At 37.6% G+C, this 19905-nt stretch overlaps 1 protein-coding gene across 2 annotated transcripts in view; it reads right to left on the bottom strand.

The window, feature by feature from the left end:
* The window catches only part of LOC139730921 (AP-2 complex subunit alpha-2-like), an 80671-nt gene that overhangs the window by 28095 nt on the left and 32671 nt on the right, over positions 1–19905 (bottom strand). For both annotated transcript variants that reach the window (XM_071641802.1, XM_071641803.1), the window contains exons 5-13: positions 13079–13272; positions 8771–8903; positions 6299–6400; positions 5012–5182; positions 4035–4123; positions 3408–3479; positions 1836–1932; positions 1048–1185; positions 502–684 (exon numbers count right to left, since the gene is read on the bottom strand). In XM_071641802.1, the coding sequence (XP_071497903.1) occupies positions 502–684; positions 1048–1185; positions 1836–1932; positions 3408–3479; positions 4035–4123; positions 5012–5182; positions 6299–6400; positions 8771–8903; positions 13079–13272 (1179 nt within the window). The remainder of the gene's footprint in view (positions 1–501; positions 685–1047; positions 1186–1835; positions 1933–3407; positions 3480–4034; positions 4124–5011; positions 5183–6298; positions 6401–8770; positions 8904–13078; positions 13273–19905) is intronic.

Here is a 19905-nt window from a genome sequence, read left to right as displayed (position 1 = left end):
TAACTTAGCTCTATCACTTCTGGTTCTAGAGAAGAAGATTTTTACAGATTCCTTAATTTTGGGGGGTTTGGGCCCCCCTGGGGGCCCCCTGGGTGGGGCATGGTGCCCATTTTAACAAATTGAGTTCCTAACCCCCTAGGGATGCTACCTGCCAAGTTTGATGAAAATCGGTCTTGGGGTTTTCAAGAAGAAGATGAAAATGTAAAAAGTTTACGCACGACGCACGACGGACGACGGACGACGCACGACGGACGACGGACGACGCACGACGCACGACGCACGACGCACGACGCACGACGGACGCCGGACGAAGGGCGATCGCAATAGCTCACTTGAGCCTTTGGCTCAGGTGAGCTAAAAACTGAAAAATCTACTGACATGGCAATGGGAAAATGCTTTGCACAGTTCATGCTACGAGTGCTTGCAATGACTACAAATTGCTTTCCTATAAAGGCTGTGAATAAAAGTCTACCAACACGACAAGGGCCAAATGTAGTCTACCTCGAAGACGGTCTTTGCTGCATAACCCTGGACGTCTTCCCTGTTGATGACGATCTGGATGACGCGGTACCACACCTCCTCGCTGACGTAGTCGCCCGCGATCCTGATGAGGTTGAGAATGGTGTCCACGTACCACGTGTAGTCGCTGGCGTACTTCTCTGCAAGAATGGCCACTTTCAGGACCTAGTGAGGTACACACACGGGAGAAGGGAAAGCATTCTCAACAGAGTCTTCTCAATTAAACAACATCACTGTGAACGAATAAGTTGAGACAAGGTTCTATCAGCAGGGATTAACTGTTATGGGAAATCACCATAGAGGGAGAGAGGTATAAACTGCTGACCATACAGACAAGTCTGCACAAGTCAAATGTATTGGGATTTCAGAATGAATGAGCAAAATACTTGGCACGCTATTGGCCGAGTCGGGCGTGCGGGTGTGCAAAGATCGCACATAAAGAGTTACCCTTCTTTTATCATAGATCACAACACCAGAGTATGATGGGGCATTGAAAAGAGAGGACAAGAAACGAGAGATTCCCCTCACCATTTCTTCCCTGATGGAGTAGTCGGCCTTCTCCAGGTAGACCAGCATCTCGCCAACAATCTGATCTGCGTTACTCCGGTCGCACATCGCGTAAAGCAGGTCTACGGCGCGCTGTCGCACACTTACATCACGCTCCGTCTGCACAAAGATACATGAATACGAACGGAACGTGTCATTGTAAGAAAATGCAAAACATTTCAAAATTACTTTCAAAGTTGAAGATATGGCAATGTTACAAATTAAGTAACAAATAATTTGATAATAAATAAAACAAAAATATAGTATTCTTGTGTCTATAGCTCGGGGGTCTGTATTATGAACTGGAGTTTGTACGACTGCATCATCAGTGTCAAAAAATAAATATCTCTAAAATATTGACATCTACAACTATGATTGTAGTTCCTTGTAATAGATGATACAGGTTAAGAATATGGTGTCTATCTATATTGTAAACACTTTTTCTATCATAAGCCATACCATCACATTGTTGTTGTTTTTTGTGTGTAGATTAACAAAACAGACACACCTCTTTGTCTTATTCTATGAAGATGATGTACCATACACAGAGTCTTTTCTTTCTGTCAACATGATACTCTACATATTTTTTCCTTTCTGCAATAATAATCCTTTGAGCAGTGCTATTTTCCTCTCTTTCAACAGGCCGCCATACAGTCTGTCAACTCAGGTACATCCAAACAATTCTGAAAGCATGTCAGTTTATGAAATGTTTTACAGAGGCACATGTAACTTCCTTTTCTTAGTGTGAGGACGGAAACACGCCTTCTCACCTTGAGGGCTGTGACTACTGTATCGAGATGTTTCTTGACGGCTTCCCTGGAAAACTCTGACGACGCCAGGAGACACATGCTCTCGAGAGCAAGATATCTAGAATTGAATTGAAATGGTTCATTCAGTCAAAAAAGACATATGCTCACAAGAGCAAGATAACTGCATAGCTGCTTTTTCAACTATGGGACATCCTATGTCTAGCCTAGTATGCGTTAGTAAGGGTCTGGTATGAAATCTTAGTAAGGAATTATGGGGTCAAGTACGTTCACAAAGGCTGAAAAGAGATCATTATTCTGTTGATATTCATTTTTTTCTTTTTTTTAATCTTTAGACTAGCAGACTTTACACAGAGCAAATTTTACACTGTGGCACTGGGAGTGGAATAGGAATATTCGGTGCTGGTTCCAGTTTCAGCATGGTGTTGTATGGCACTATGAGCATGAACTTGATAAGCTTGTAACTCTACATGGATATGAGCTCCAGAGTACCAATATGCCTTTTATGAAATTGGCAAGCTCAGTTTTGCACTAGAGTGAAAGAAAGAGAGAGAGAGAGAAAAAAAAAAATAATAATCTGAGGCTTGCGGATCCCTTTCCGGAAAGCACTGTGCAGAAAACTGCAATCTCTCGTAATGAAAAATATTGCCTTAGGCATTCTGGATAACAAGGGGTGGGGGAAGGGGGAAAGAAAAGATTTAAACACAAATGAAAAGGAATACATCAGCTACATTCCTCATCATGACTGCTAGGTTATTACTATCAAAGTGGCAAAAGGTCATTTGAGGTTGGTCTGAAAACGTAATGAATGCGCCAAAGACTTTCTGAGTGCGACATTTCACGAAATGGGACCTTGGAGACAATTTTGTGAGTGATCAGATTCGCAATCGAGAACTGCAGCGATGAAATGGGAATTGATCATTTTCCCTTTTCAAGAAGAAAAGTTAGCGGACCATCTACCTTGGAAATGATATACATACAGCACATTTGCGTTGCGGGAGGCAATATTTTCCATGAACCGTTAATGTCACAAATATTGGTTGACTTGGGAAATATATAGCAAACACGTTAACAGGAAGCATCACCCCAGAAGACCTTCAGATTGCAGCTTATCCGGCACACGAGACTCGCAAATTGGAGCAAATTGAAGCAAAGAGCAAGATCAATCTTTGAGTAGGGAGTCACTGTACGAACATCAACATTTCTATTCACCAAGGGGCAACCAAATGCAATCTGTGGAAAGAAGAAAATGAAAGATTCTTGCCTGCTACGTGAAACAGACACTTAGTACTGAAATAATTTTGAGCATGAGGGAGACTTTTTGCTTCCTTTTTTACTTCTTTTCAGCCACATGTGTCTGGACAGCAGAAACTTGGAAAAAATCTGCAGGGGGTTCGGGAAATTTCCCAAGTTTTGGTGGGAAGTTTTGCAAGAAGTTTTCGGGATATTTGCATTTAGACTGGCCAAACTTTGAGAACTCTGAACTTGGAGAAGTTTTGTCAGTGTGACTACAGCTGATGATGATACCAGGAGACGTGATGGTCAATGGAGCGAGATGAGGGGAGGGACACTCACCTGAGGTTCGTCTCCCTGTGTTGAAGAAACTGTCCGAGCTGATTGCAGGCTCTTACTAGCAGATTGGGTTCACTGCAACACAGAATGGAACAGGAGAGAAAATCAAAATGTAAAGGGATAGTTAAAGAAAACATGAACTCAGCAACAGTTTGGATGAGCAACATAAAATGTTACCACTTGATACTGATGCTAGCAACCTATAAAATGGGAATACATACAATGGTAGCAGTCATCTGAGACTTATTACCCATTTATGGCTTGTAAGAATAAAACCATAATAAAATCATAACTATAATGTTGACAAGATTTGGCTATATTTTACAAAGGTCCATCAGCTGACAATAGTGTTCTAATTTCCATGGAAAAAAAAAAATCCTCAAACATCAAATCTTGATCAATAAAAATTTGTGAGATATTTTTGTCAAGGACAAACTGAAAATCTTCCTCATGACATGTAGTCCCACATATGCATATTCATGTAAGTTGAACAATTTCCCTCGTGACTTGTAGCCCCACATATGCATATCTATGTAAGTGTGACTTCAGGGGATGTCTTCGGCAAAGATTTTACTGTCTCATTGTGCACCCCCTAAAACCCAAACCCCTGCAACGGTGAGATGGACTCACCTGTCATGGTGGATAATGAGATTGATGGCTTCAAAGAGGACGGCATTCTTAGAGTTGGAATGCTGGACTTTCTTGGACTTTGGTGGTTCCTGGAAGAAGGCAGAAATCATAGGATACGGAGGATTGGATTACATGCAGACTGAAAATAAGTACAGACATACACATTAAATTTTTGACTATTGTACTATGTCGGAGGATTGAATGTAACATCTTTTTGTGCCGAGGGGTAAGAAACTTCTGTGCCACATTAATTTGAGACCGCAAAGCAAGAATGCATTTGGAAACATTGTTGTTGAGGTTTTTCTTTTCAAAGCCATGTAATTGCTTTAGAAAGCATTTTTTTTAATATGCTAGACATGCAGTATGCAAAGTTGAAGAAAATATTCTGAGCCTTGCTGTTATGTGAGTCACATGACAACAAGCTGCGATTACTTTTCTTGCAAATGGCCAGTATCTATGTTATTGTGCAGGTTCTGGAAGGTGTGGCATTTGCAGACATGGGCATAACTGCCACAAGATATTAGAATTTACTCAGAAAACCACTATGATGCACCACTATTCAAACACTACGCTCCACAACCTTGCATGCCATCATCTGTGTCAGGTGTGCGAACATGGCACATAAAGAGTGAAGAACTACGTATTATCAAATACCAGAGAATTTGTATACACAGCAACTACAGAGAACAATGCTGGAACTAAGTGAAGATTTGCTCATTGTTCAAACAGAACACATATAAAACAAATAAACACAAACAAAGACACAAACACAAAACTAGAAATGGTATCTGGTGTGCCTCCGCTGTATTGTACACTACTCTTCCACAAGACCTACAGTGCATCTTGCCAATGTGAGACAACAGTTTCTTACGATGAGCAAAATCGATTATGAACAGACAACCAACGCAATGGAATATATCCAAGCCTAACATGCATTATGTAACGTAGGCACTGTTCTCTGTTGCCAAGATACCCACCTGTGCTTTGTTAAGGATGGTCTCCAGACACTCGGTCAGTCTGCCCCTGACTGCAGGGTCATCCGGCGGGCCGTAGAGCTGGAGCAGGCGGAGGAGCTTGACTGCTAGCCACGGGGCAGGGACGAAGTAGTAGGTGTAGTCCTGCAGGTCAGTGTACGACGACGTAACAATCTACAGACAAGAAAGAGAGATGGTTATACAGTAGTAGATGATTCTTTGAGATGTCAAGGACTAGGGGTCACGATTTTGCAAGACCACTAGAAGCAACTGATTGACAAATTAAAAAACATCTTGATGAAATAATTTGAATTTGAACACTAGAGAAGCATCATGAGCTAGTTTTGTGTATGTGCACATATGTGTATTTCAATACGACGAAAACACAGAAGTAACTTGCATAGACTAGGTGACCAGAATGGTTCGTCAATCACTTGGGGAGGCATCCATTTCATTGTTTCTGAATGACTGCGCTAACAAACTTTTTTTATCAATATTTGCTTTCAATGCATGAACTGAGCACTGCTTAACTTTACTTGTGCCAGATAATTGGGATACTGTTGAGGTGCTAAATTAGCACTAGCCCGATTACCTCTGGGGCAAGTGAAAATAATCACATGTTATGGAACAATTTTTAAAAAAAAAAGTTTTGAACCTAACTTTTTCAATTTTGCCCTTCAAACCCACGAAGTCAACCATACAGAAGCCCGAAAATTATGACTGCTCAGTGGTCAGTGCAAAGCACTTTAATACCACTTCAGCAACTTTCTAACACTTACGTGAAGAAGCCCTAATGCAATACAACATCAACACTCAATTGAAACAAGTTTGTTACTCTGTGTTTCAGCGTGTAATAATCAACATTTGCTGTTTATTCAAATGATTGCGTTTTATCAAGCCCTTGTCTTACAAGTGATTTTCGATATTTCCTTTTCTGATAATTCTTTTCCGACAAGTAAAATTCATGGTCGGGCAAGTGTTTTGCAACAACTTGAATATCTGCTTGGGCAAATGGCCGGGCAAGTGGTAAAAAAAAAAAGTTATGTAGCACCCTATATTGTGCACAGTGCTATGAGGTATTCTGTGCCTTCTGGCACTCAAATCACGCACAGGATTAACTGGTATGCAGATCAGGGCGACAATTTGTGCATATTCAGCATTTGGTGTCGATACAGTCTCGCGCGAGAATGGAACTCGGGAACTGCCACTTGTAGCGCACACTTGGCATCCTCTGAGCCACCTCTCCTCCTTCGAGCAAAAGAGGGCGCTCTCCACAGTAACGCTGCTTACCCGACTGAGTCTTGAGACCGCTAGTGCGATGCATCCCTTGAAGTCGTCTGGGTTTTTTAAGCACAGGTCGTAGATGAGACTCGCTGCTGCTGTTACTACTCCCTGTGGATAGGAGACAGAAAGAGAGGGAGGGGGAAGGATGTGAGAGAGAGAAAGAGAGATTTTGTCAGTTTTGATAGATGCAGTGCATATTAAAATCCATTATAACAAACACGGTCCCAACAAATTTTGTTTCAACGAATTCAAAATTTGGGTGCCTTAAAATTATCTACAGATACCATAACTAAAGGATACAGATACTTTGTTTGGCTTTAGCAAAATTTTGATAGAATGAAAGAAAGCTGCACATCCTTAGGACTTTAATAAGCAGCACGGGAGTCACTTGTATCGCTTCTGTTCAAAGATGTTGCTCTCATTTTGGAACCCACTGCTAACATGAACGTGAATGCTGTTACGCACTCTGGATTCTTGTAAAGCACACTCAGGTTATAACAAACATGGCTACAAAAAAAAAGACATCTTTCAAAAAAATTCTTGTTAAAACGAAGTAAAATTTCAGGTCTCCATATCATTATCTATATAACTTTACATAGCTTGATTTTAAACTATAACGGAATTTCCATATAATGAAAGAAAACTGCCGGTCTCAAGGACTTTGTCATAACAGGAGTCATCTGAATATAAAGGTTAAGCACACAGATGCTGACTTCAAGCATTGACTTAACAATTTGAATATATGTATGTAATCATAATATCAGCATGTATTTTCCAGGACAATTTTACATAGCTTCATCAAATTTCCCTTCATTTTTTTTTCAGATTCAATTATGCATACATCTATCACTGTACTCCTTTCTCTACTTATCTTTTTACCATTCCTACAGTGTAGTATGATGGATGTCTTTTAATAGCAAGTGACATGGCTATTTTACAATCCCTGCTCAGTCTGTATTTGGCCACCTATTCTTTGCTACATTGATTCCTTCAGCTATGTGCAATCTATTCACCATTCATCACGTGACGCTTTTCTGAAGAGATCTCAAGTATCACCCTCATCATAATTTGCCGACTCTTAAACTGCCAACGTAACGGTGCTCCGCAAGACAGTAGCATTGTGCCCTGCCTGAATGCATCCATTAAATTCAACACTTACACGACATAATGGGTCTCCTTTTAATATCCAGGGTAGCCTCTTCAATGTTGCCGACTGCTCTTCCAGAGGGCCCTGCCACTATCATCACCCTAGAATTACCAGGTACCCATTCAAACTCCTAGGTCAAGAGGGACATGGTGGGCAAAAAAAAAAAAAAAAAATTGTCCAAGGACATGTAGGAACTTGCCGGGAATCAAACTCGGCACCTCTGACTGAACGTCAAGAGTCTTATCCACGATGTCCTACAAACCCCACTCCACACATACATGTATATTTTACTTTGTTCATCTTTGTATTGGTTCAACTCACATTGTGGGGATGCTGTGGGGTAGTGGATATTAAAACTCTTGACTCTCGAGCAGAAGACCCAAGTTCGATTCCCACCCAGTGCTTACATCTTTGGACAAGATGTTTTTACCCATCTGTATAAAATGGTACCTGGCAACGCTAGGGTAATAATAATGGTAGGACCATCTGGTAGAGCAGGGGCAACACTAAAGAGGCTACCCTGGATAAATAGAGACCTTACAATTATTATTACTGTTGTTGTTGCTGTTGTTAGATTAATAATTAGTTGAATAAAAAAACTGGAAAAAAAAAACCTCACTGTTGCGATGTTTTGCCAATTATCAATTGGCTTCTTTGGGCGAATGACGCTTCCGATGATGGAATAGCTCTTGAATAGTGCGAGATGTTTTTGTTGTTGCTATACATATGTTGCCTTAACTATGACAGTACGACTGGCAACTTGTTTGCACACGATCCCAATGACATTCCAAGCTAGCATGGTTCTCAAAGAGGTTCATCGCGAGACCTAACGATTTCTTGATTACCAGGCCAAACTTGCCCAACAGCTAGCTGACATGCCAGGCCAAATTCATGTTCAGAACCAACACATTTTATCTACAGAATGAGCTTCATTCTGCCTGTCATTATTATGACTGGCAATAGGATGGCAATAGAATGGCAATCATACGGGCTCAACTCTAACTTATAGTCTTTGGTGGCTTGTTTGGCCCACTAAAATATTTGAATTTAGAATTTTGGTGGCCCAAAAGAGAAAAGTAGTGACCCCCAAATAAAAAAAAAGTATAAGAATCTATTTTCAATCTAAGCTGCCCAATCTGGATGATTTTTTTTTTTTTTTTTTTTTTTTTTTTTTTTTTTTTTTTAAGTTTCCAGACATGAATTTTAGTGGCACCGGCCCACCAGGCCACTGGGCCATCAGGCCACTGCTAATGATGAGATCAGTCATGATAATGCTATGTAAGCAAAGCAGAGAGAGAGTCATTTCAGAGTCAATTTGACACTCTACTTACCATGTGGTGGTCGTTGAGGAGGTGAATGACTCTGGCCTGCCACTCTCCCGACGACGGGATGGAGTCGTTGGCCGTCCGGTAGAGCCGCAGTAAACACAACGATGCACTCTGTTTGACCTGGTCAATGGTGTCTCTGTCATCAAGGAGAGAAGAAAGAAATCCAAATTACGGAGGTATTATTTGGGTTCAGGTAGATCAATATCAGATCAAGAGAAAAACAGATAATTAACAAAACAGAAATATACATAATAATTTACACATGCAGGAAACTTTCACAAAGACGCACAGAGATTGAAAGAAGGTACAGACAAGAATGTCATTAGCGAATATGTAAGCTTAAGATTTTAGTAAATTACTGAAAAATAAAAGGGAAATCAAACAATCACCAGCAATCATGAATTGTTTGACCAACATCTTACTGACCAATGCCAATAGAAAATAGTATAACTACACAGAAAACAATAACGAAACATACAGACACATACAGTCAGACACATACAAATACACACACACTCACACACTTTATTACACATACACACAAGGCGTTCTAACAAACTACAACGGAAAGAGAAAAAAATCCTGATGTTGTTTTGACTTGCCATAAACTTTATTCTAGAGTTCACTTCTAAAGGCTACCATTTGGGAGCCGACATCATTCCAAGGACTACCAAGTTTGCCATAACCAGATCAAGAACGTCAATCCAAAGCAACTCGATTCCAACATCTGCCTGTTATATAATCATTATTTTAAAGGGATGGTATAGTTTTGGAGATGGGACTTCAGGTTTTCAACATTTTTTGTGAGATACTAGTAATGAGAAACCTCTCATGAAATACATACAAATGTATGTATGAAAGAGCATATGATTCTTTTCAAGAGAAATTAAAAGTTTATATGATGAAAACTGGTTTTGAAATGGCCTAAATATCCAACAATAAAGAGTTCCCAACAAAAGGCGGGTACCCCTTTTATTAGTTTAAATGCTGCATGGACTTTTAATACTGTCGTCTTTACTTCTTGAAAGGTTCAAAGTAGACATGCAGAAAAAGAGAGTGAGCCTTGGTGTGAGGCTAATTGTAATACTATGGTCCACAGTGTGTCTGGCAGATTCCAATGTGTAGCTGCTATTGTTTGCAGTGGGTTTAATTTCACACACTACCATCTTCACAGGAAGAAATTAATAATGGAGTCAATCCTATAGTACACATGACCCAGTGACTTTAAAACAGTGATACAGCCATATAACCCATACACAGCTTTTGCCGCTTTTACCCTACTACTCGTGAGTGGCTGCTCTGACAACGACAAGCAAATATTGAACAGCTCTCTTCTCAGCCTTTGTTTGGACTGTAGATTTAACAATATCGAAAATACCAAATGAATCCACCGATGAACTTGTATGTTTTCTGGTCTCACTTTATGTTTTTTCTACAACGCTATCAAGTTATGAGACAGGACAGCTCTTCACGGTGCTTTGGCGAATAGCGTTCATCAGTCTACTGAGGAAGTGTCTAGACTAGCCGCAAAGTCAAGTCTCGTTAGGTACAATTCTTTTCCATCTTTATTAACATTATTTTGGTTGTGACAAAATGAATTATTTGAATCATCAGTGCTTTAGCTGCTTTGATGAGGTGCGCAATTGTGAATTTAAAGATTGTCGAAAACATAGCACAACGTGACTGAATTACGCTGTCAGGCACGGGTTGCCACACTTTGTTTCACCTTTTATTTTCAATGTATTGAAATGCTACACCAAAAGGAACTTGTCAGGCTAAAGCGATTTACTGGGATAAAGAGGTGTTCTAAATTAAAGCCACTACTGATCATTTGCAGATGAAAAAGAAGAAAAAAAAAACAGCTTTAGTGCTTCAAAATAGTTCTGAAAATATGAGTTACTGATAGACACAACCAATGTACAAATGTTATTCAGTATAATAAATGTGATTGTACTATAATACAAAATATGCATGATAGTTTATCAAAATTGTTTTTGGAATAAACTGTCTACAGTTTAATATGGTTTATTGAAAAAATAGTGTTACATTATTCTTGCGGTCGGCTACACGTCACTTCCGGTTGACTGGAGTGAAAACAAACAGCTTGCAAGCGCTAAGCCTGCATAATGCGCATACTGCATGCTGTGCATGTGCGACGCGTATGATTTATGTGCAACTCTACGCAGACATGGGGACTGTTTTTCATTATTCATTTTGTCATTTGTGCCATCATTCATGAGATACATGCATCATGTCTTGCCAGCAATATTCTAATAAACTGGATCCTGTCGATCGATCGGTCCCGGTATTTTGCCAAGTTGAAGGCAGTCGCACTGGACCTGTGCCCGTATGAAATCGCGGCAGGACTCTGGATCAACGACCCGACAAAATGGCCAGATGTGCAGTAGAACCTCTTTGAGTAGGCCCTACCCCGATATCTACGCTTACTTAGTACCTCATAGAAACTTCAGGTAGGTCTACAGGCCTAACGTTAGTACTGTAGTAGGCTTAGGGTAGGGCCTAATTTAGGGTAGGCCTAGGGACTAATCCTGCCGCCCGCACAGCTACAGTAGTACAGCTTGCGCTAGCGCTATGCTCGCGGGGCGCCCCGGCAGAAAACACGTACAGCGTTACCACTCCAGGCTCACGCGACTGTTTGTTTTCACTCCACCGCTATCTATGACCCCGTGACACGCAAAATACCCGGATGTCCGACCATGAGAATACGTATATTTGCAGTTTTATTGTCAATTTTTGACATGGTAGCATGTTTTGTGACATAGCTGAACTACATGTATGTACACACATGCATCAAATGTGATAATTTGAACATTTTTTTTTTTTTTTTAATCACTGCTCCCACTGGTAAACAGTGGCTTCAATGTACTGTGAGTATCTGCTTTTTATGCGCAGAGATGGGTTATGGAAGAATTTAGTCGTACATGTACTGTATGATCCGAGCAAGCAACACACATTTTTTTTTTTTCACACAGCACATCAAATAGACACATAAGCACAAATCAATGTACATAAATACAAGTATTAAAGGACAAGTCCACCTTCATATACATAAGGATTAAGAGAATGCAGCAATATTAGTAGAACACATCAGTGAAAGTTTGAGGAAAATTGGACAATCCGTTCAAAAGTTATGAATATTTCAGGTATCTGCGCAGTCACTGCTGGAAGAGAAGACTACTACAGTGTACATGTATGATGTCACATGCGTACAACTATATAAGGAAAATAAAAAGAGAATTTCACAAAATTTTACTTTTTGAATAAAGTGCACAGTTCTTCGACTTGCTACTGACGTATGTTAAGGGTAATATTATTCCCCCTGCCTTCTGAAAGAGAGAAGTCAAGTGTTCTTTTGTTATGTGAGAAAAATGGAGAATATGTTGAATTTTCTTTATTCGTTCTTTATATCGTTGTACTCATGTGACATCACACGCTATAGTAGTCTTTTCATCCAGCCGTGACTGAGCAGAAACTTCAAAAATTCATAACTTTTTAACAGATTGTCCGATTTTGCTCAAACTCTCACTGATGTGTTCTACTAATATTGCTGCATTCACTCAACCCACATGTCTATGAAGGTGAACTTGTCCTTTAAAGGTTCTATGACATACAGATGGATGTTGATTTGCCTTGATTTATGATACCGGTACCCTCAACATCACTTTTCCGAGGAAACAAATATCTAGAAACAATCCATATATTTTAAAATAATTTTTCTTCTATTTTTCTTCAGATAGCTTGGATACACCCAAAAAAAAACCTTCCAAACCAAAATTCTGGTTGTGACCTCATCTGACAATCATTGCTAAAGTACCGATATGCTTCACAAAAGGCATTGTAATGCACCTTCCCCTCGACTCAGCATAACTTGCATGTTTCTGTGATATTAATGTGACTAACAAAGACATGGCGAGGGAACATGCAAGTTCTGCTCGAGCTCGGGGAGGGTGCATTCCAATGTCTTCTATTAATCATATTAGTACTTAAGCAATGATTGACAGATAAGGTCACAACAATCATTTTGGTTTGAAAGGTTTTTTGTGGGCGTAAAATCCAAGTAATCTGAAGAAAAAATATTTCAGAATATATGGAATGTTTCTAGATATTTGTTTCACCACAAAAGTGATGTTGAGGGTATCATGAATCAACACAAATCAACATGCATTTGTATGTCATAAAACCGTTAAGGGGGGAGGAGAGATTTCTCCGAGAGAGGCCGTTCATCAGGTGTAGTTCAGGGGGGGGGGGGGGGGGTACTGGGGGAGGGGGTTGGGGGGATTCAAGACTCACGGTGAAACCAGGATCTTGGGCACCTCCGACCCTAGATTCTCCGCCATGGCCTTGCTGCCGATGTTGGCTATGCAGTGCAGCGCCAGGTTGGTGTTGACGGCGTTCAAGCTGCCGAGATCGTTCTTGATGTTCTGGATGACGAGCCGCATCAGATCGCTGGTCTCGTTCACCAGCACTGAGATGAAGAGGTAACCCTGGGAGACGGGAGCACATCATCTCATCACTATGACAACTCAACCACACATTGTATTCTTTCAATGAGAGTAAAGTACTGTATTATACACTACATATTTCATTGAATATCTAGGTTTTTATTTTTTTCAAATTTTGTGAGTCACGTGCTACACTGTATTCCTAAATTTTTACAACTTGTGAAAACACCAACTCTGATGCAGACTTTACGATGGCAGCATGCATGCATATGGTCAGTTTTACAGTAAAGGGTGTAACTTTGATGTGGCAAGGGTCAAAAATTAAAGTTGTGTTTCCATTTTTATCTTTGCTTTTATTTTATATAGGAATGTCTATATTTTCAATATTTTGTCATTCCAGAGCTTAATTCTTAGGCTAAATATGAAAAATGAAGTTACTATTATGGAATTTTAGATAAATTTAGGTAAAAACAACAAGAATGTTTTGGTCACCCACAGCAACCAAATGAAGATAAATGGTGGAGGTAATGCAACTTTTCATTTGCTGTGAACATTTGAAATATCAAAACACTTTTCCCCCAACAGATATTCGCTCTTGCAATTATTTGGATGTGAACTTCAAATTTCAAGGTAAAAATGGTACCTGACAAACTATTTTTAAGTTAAAAGAATGTTCTAGAAGCAAGAGCCACTCTAAACATAGCCCTAAATAATCTCTTGGTAACAAACATTTATCAACCCAAATCCCAAAGAAATTTGATTATTTTTGACAAAGTTGAAATTTTCAGACTTGTGAGTTTCGGAGGCTTCAGTTAACAAACTAGTGTGTTTCGGAGGCTTCAAAACTGCTAACACAAAGTTCTAGTCCTGTATTCACTTAAAATAATAAAACTACAGTAAGCAACTATCACTACATGCTAGAATAAGAACAAGGCATCAATAAAATGTGAATAACAGTATACAGATGTACATTTTATGGCAGTGCATAATGTTTACCCTTCATACAAAATGTACTTATTATTATAAGGAAATTGGCTTCCACAAAAGTGAATAACAAACTGTGTACACTTTGAGCAATGCTCAGTTCGAATTTATGACAGTACATGAGGCAATATGATTCTAAAGGAAACTGCAACAGTAGCAATAAAAGTACACTGATTAGGAACATCTTTTTTTTTTTTTTTTTTGCGGTTTAAAGTTAGCAGCAACGCATGTTTCGGAGGCTTCATCATGACTGTTAACATGCAAAAATGGCCCATTTTAAAGGTGATATGAAGTACATTAATGCAGCTGATTGTTTCCAAATAACTAACAATGTTGTAACATGTAAAATAGTATTTATTTGTATGCAGAAAAAAGACTTTCCAACATATATGTTAAGAGACAAAGAAAAATATTTTAAATCTTTATGCTCAGTTGTATTTGCATATCCATGACTTTGGCAATGCAGAACATGATTAGGCTACACACATGAACAGCTGTATGCATTTGTCAAACTTTTCATCATAATGCAGTAAGAATTACTTTCAATGAGTTAGAACTGTAGCTATAGACTTTATGCAAAGATTATGTTTGCTTGCTTTATAAGTGCAGTTTGTGGGATGTATATTGACATAAACCACCCATCATAATTGTTTTATATACATATGTACATGTGAAATCAATTTCAACTGTTGATGAGAAAGGGATAGAAAATATACTATGTGATGGCATGACGGTTAGATTACAACATAGCATTGTAAAATATAGAAAGGGGAAAAAAGGTTTATAAACATTCTTTTGCATATGGCCTTTTTTACGATCAGTGGTGTAACTTTTGTACTCGGAGGGTCAAAATTTCAAACACAATATTTTTTCATTATTCTGTTTGATTCCTGTTTGAAAGTATTCAAATTTTTGAAAAAATAACATTTCAGACCTTAAAGCTGAAGGGTTATTGGTGTAATTTAAGGAAAACCCTGGCACCTGAAGTAAATTTAAGCAAAATTTTGCTTTCATGAATTGCACCATATTGACAAAACTCTGTAGTCAAACTTCACCATGCAAAGTTTATATGGTTAACAACAATATATAGTTTGTGAATCAAAACTATTTGGGGGTTGAATATAAAGTAAAATAAAAAAAAATACATGAGATTTATAATTTTTTGCTAAAAAATATCAATTGACATGTAATTTTTAAGATTTTAACTATTTATTGGAGGGCAGGCCAGGTCAAACTCTTACTATAACAAGTCTTTAAGAAGGGCAACCATCCTATGTAGGTTAAATGAAATTCCAATCATTTCTTTAAAACTTGGATTTTTCACACATGGATGTTTCGGAGGTGACAGTTAACATATTAGAATGTTTCGGAGGTGACATTAATATTAACACTCACTTATTTTGAGAATAAGTGACAATAACACAAAAACTTCTTCTTTTTATCAATGTTTTTAATAATTATAACTCGAGAACAAGAAATTAACTCCTGTTTCAAGCAGATAAACCACACAGAACAAGTGTTTTTTTACACTTCATTAATTAGCATGGGTACCGGTAGTTTGCCTTCCATTTGGACGAAGGATGTAAGCTAAATATTGTAATCTGAAGAAACATGGCATTCCATTTTCTACCTTAACTTGAGATGAGGGTGTGAGATCATTTTAGTAATGTTTCTTTGCTCTCTGAACATTTTATTCCACAACACCAGGGAAGAATCACTTCGTTTTGGAGGTGACATTCAATGTTAACATTGTGTTAAAATATTAATTTACAGTAAGAATATGATGGACATAAGCTACATATTGTAACCTGAAGAAACATGGCATTCCATTTTCTACCTTAACCCTAACTAGGCCGGGGGGGGGCCTCCGAGGCCCCCCCCCTCGACGTTCCGCGCGATGTATCGCAATCGCAAAAAGCTATCGCCGCGACGTTTTATGACTTTTTTCTTTCGAGTCTCCCGCATCTTTTGACACCAAATTTGCGACGCCCGGGCACGCGGTTTCGAAGTTACGCATAAATATGTACATGCATGTCAGACCAAAAATTGCTCAAAAACGTTAATTCGTGTACAATTTCAATGCAAACTGTGCTAACTGGCAAATTTCATAAAAGTATGATTATTTTGGTGTTTTAATGATTAAAATCAATGAATAACATATTTTCTTTTTCGGAGCGATGTCACGGACAAATTTCATCGAAAAAACAATGGAAAACATAAAGTCAAAAAAACAAAGAAATACATAAGAAATTCAAAAAAACAATAAAATACTGAAGAATTTTTTCTGATATCACTATTTTTTTTTAATTACATTTGCTAAGGACACTAAAAAGAATATTAACACAAAAAATATGCCTGTTTTGAGTTTTTTTTGTGATTTATACCAAATAGTCTGATTTTATCCATCATCATGCATAAATTAGCATAATTTAGCATAAATGATGATTTTTTTATGAAAAATTAACTTCATGGTATTTTAGATTACATCATAGGCAATGTGTGTGCCAATTTTCGTCGCGATCGCGCAGTCGACGGCCGAGATCTGGAGGGGGTGCCTTTTTGGCGGGGACATACGGTATGAATACCAAAAGCAAAAATTCTTATTTGACTTGTGTATGTTTTTGTTTGCACATAGTTTTATAAATAGATTAATTCAAGGATGTTCATGAATTCGTCATCATCCTTGATAGCCACCATACAAATGTTATAATACTGGTGAAAGGTGTTTGGTTCATCTGGGATAAATTTTCTATACACCAGATTCATTTAAACTGTTGACATTACTAAAATATATTTTACATATCATATTGAATTGATTGAAAATTACCTGCAAATCATGCATATTTAACAGTCACTTTTGAGATTAAAAAGTATATGATAAGAAAAAACATTTTATTGTTTTTGAGGTGACACAACACAGAGGCAACCCAACTTCTCAGGTGTTAACTATTTAGTGAACATTCATGTCTTTCCTCATGGCTTTAATTTTCAAATATAAGCTCTTTCTTTCAGTTCTTACTTGTTATTTTGTTTGGTTATTCTCTTTCATGATAATGGATACCACCTCATTTTTTGTTTGAGATTGTAATTCATACTAATCTTTAACAGGTTTTTACAGTTTGGTTAAGACAACAGTTTGTGTTTCCCAGCTGAAGAGAGCAGCATAATGCTTTTCTGTGAACTTGAGGGGAAAATTTGTTTTTGTTCAGTAATTTTCCCCATCAACTTCACAGAAGGTCCCGGACACAAACTGGTCTCAAATAAACCTACATGTATAAGGGACCGAAACTGGAAAAGGACAAGTTCACCTCAATAGACATGAGGGTTGAGTAAATATAGCAATATTAGTAAAATACATCAGTGAGAGTTTGAGGAAAGTAAGGCAATCCGTTCCAGAGTTATGGATTTTTAAAGTTTCTGCTCAGTCAAAGCTGAATGAGAAGACTTCGAATAGCTTGTGATGTCACATGAGTACAAGGATATAGAGAAAGTATCAAGAAAATTCAACATTCTGTATTTTCACTTTTCTTGCATAACAAAAGAACACATGACTTCCCTCTTTTGGAAGGCAGGGTGAATAATATTGCCCTAAAATACATCAGAAGCAAGTTGAAGAAATGTGCACTTTTTTCAAAAAGTAAAGTTTTGTGAAATTCACTTATATTTTCCTTATATCGTTGTATGCATGTGACATCATACACTGTCGTAGTCTTCTCATCCAGCAGTGATTGCGCAGATACTTAAAAAACCCATAACTTTTGAATGGATTGTCCAATTTCCCCCAAACTTTCAATGATATGTTTTACTGTTGAACATTTGCATTCACTCAATCCACATGTATATGAAAGTGGACTTGTCCTTTAAGAAACCATTTTCTTTTCCCTGAAATTCCAGTACTTAAAGTCAAATTCTAAGATAAAACATAATAACAAAACAAGGTAAACACCTCATCAAAAGTACTGAAATAGAACTACAAATCTTGTTTTTTTTAATCTTTCCCTTTCCAGTCCTGGTGACTTGTTCCTCTTTTCACTTTAGTTGTCACATAACTTCAATAATCTTAAAAAATACAATGTCATAAACAGTTGGTTCAACTTGGAAAATGTAATGATTATTGTCATATTAAAAAAAAATCACATAATTTTGTTTATGATTACCACATTGTACATGGAAAAACAACAACTATGAATTCAAGAACAAGTTGTGCACCAGCTATAGGCATGTGGCCTTTTTGTGGAGTTTGATTATTTGATGATTTTTTTTTTTACATTCTTTTTTTTTTAAGATTGTGGACTATATGGCATGCATGAACTGCCACATGTATTACTTTGGTATCAAGGGAATTCTGGTGAGCTATGTATATACAAAAGTCACTTCTGTTGTGATGATTTTGTAGATATTAAATGTATTAGAAAATGTTAATAGATAGTGAAAAAGAACTGAAGTCTTACCTTTCACTATCACATAACAATATGGTGTTAACAAACAATGTCACCTCCGAAACACAAGAAAAAGCAACCTACAAGGAAAGCTGTGATTGGTAAATCTTCACAACTAAATTGCTTGTTGGAAATCAAGCTTCTAAGATGAAAGCATCTATATGTTTACTTAACTAAAGCAGGAGAAATGATCTTGATTACAATATTATATATACAACAGATGGGTGTATTTTGTGCATTCTCATTGTTAAAAAAAGTGAAAAAATGTAAATTTGCCCTAAAACGTACAGTCTAGTAATAAAAAAAAGAGTGAGAGTGTGGTAGTTGATTTCTCCACTTTGAGACTTAAGTTACTAAAATAAATGAAACCATTGGTGTACATGATATGGTTTCTCTTCAACAGAAATGAACAAAAAATCTTGTTAACAGTGTTTTGTCACCTCCGAAACAGTAATTTTTAGTTTTTATTGAATCTTTTATTAATCCCTAGAATATTCTCACTTCCTGTTGCCATATTACTATTGTCATCCAAAAGAGATTCCTGTCAATTGGACAGAATCAAACAAAATTGCTTTGTCTTCGAGAAATTATCAAATATAATATGCCTGTTGTTTCGGAGGTGACAATTGTTTCGGAGGTGACAAGTGTTAACGGAAAATTGGAAATTGCTCCGAAATGAAAACAACAGGCTATATTTCTACTACCTTGCTTCAGAGATAATGTGAGGGGATATGTTACATTTTTGCAAATGTAATGTATAACTAATGTCAAGAATAAAAAAATTAAATACATAAATCTGTTGTCTCGGAGGTGACAGAAATGTTAACGGAAAAGTTACATAAATTTATAAACGCTCACCAAAAAATGATAAGTTATTTGATTTAAATAATCTTTGGATCAAAGTTAAGTCAGATTGATCACTATTCTGTTTTGATGGAAATTAGCAAAGTTGAATTTTATAATTGTGAACAAGAGCTAACTCAAAAGAGGGGTTAATTGTTAACGGAAAATGTCACCTCCGAAACATAAAGTTTGGACAATTTCAGTATTTAAAGAAGACAAAGCAGAACCTGGTAAACATAATAGTTCTTAAAGTTGGATACCTGTCTATCACAACAGCAACAAAAATAATAAAAAGGAATAAACAATTTAATATGCCAGCTCTGACAAAAATACTATGTCAGAGTGAGTACACCAAAAGTGTTGGATTTCAAGCATGTAAGTGCCTGCCACATCTGAAAGAAAAAGAGAG

Source organism: Diadema antillarum, unplaced genomic scaffold (genome assembly GCF_040938485.1).
Source record: "Diadema antillarum isolate AM-2024a unplaced genomic scaffold, OU_Dant_1.0 seq00000343_RagTag, whole genome shotgun sequence".
NCBI lineage: Eukaryota > Metazoa > Echinodermata > Echinoidea > Diadematoida > Diadematidae > Diadema > Diadema antillarum.
Note: the sequence above shows the minus strand (reverse complement) of the source record. Positions and strands in the feature narration are given on the sequence as shown.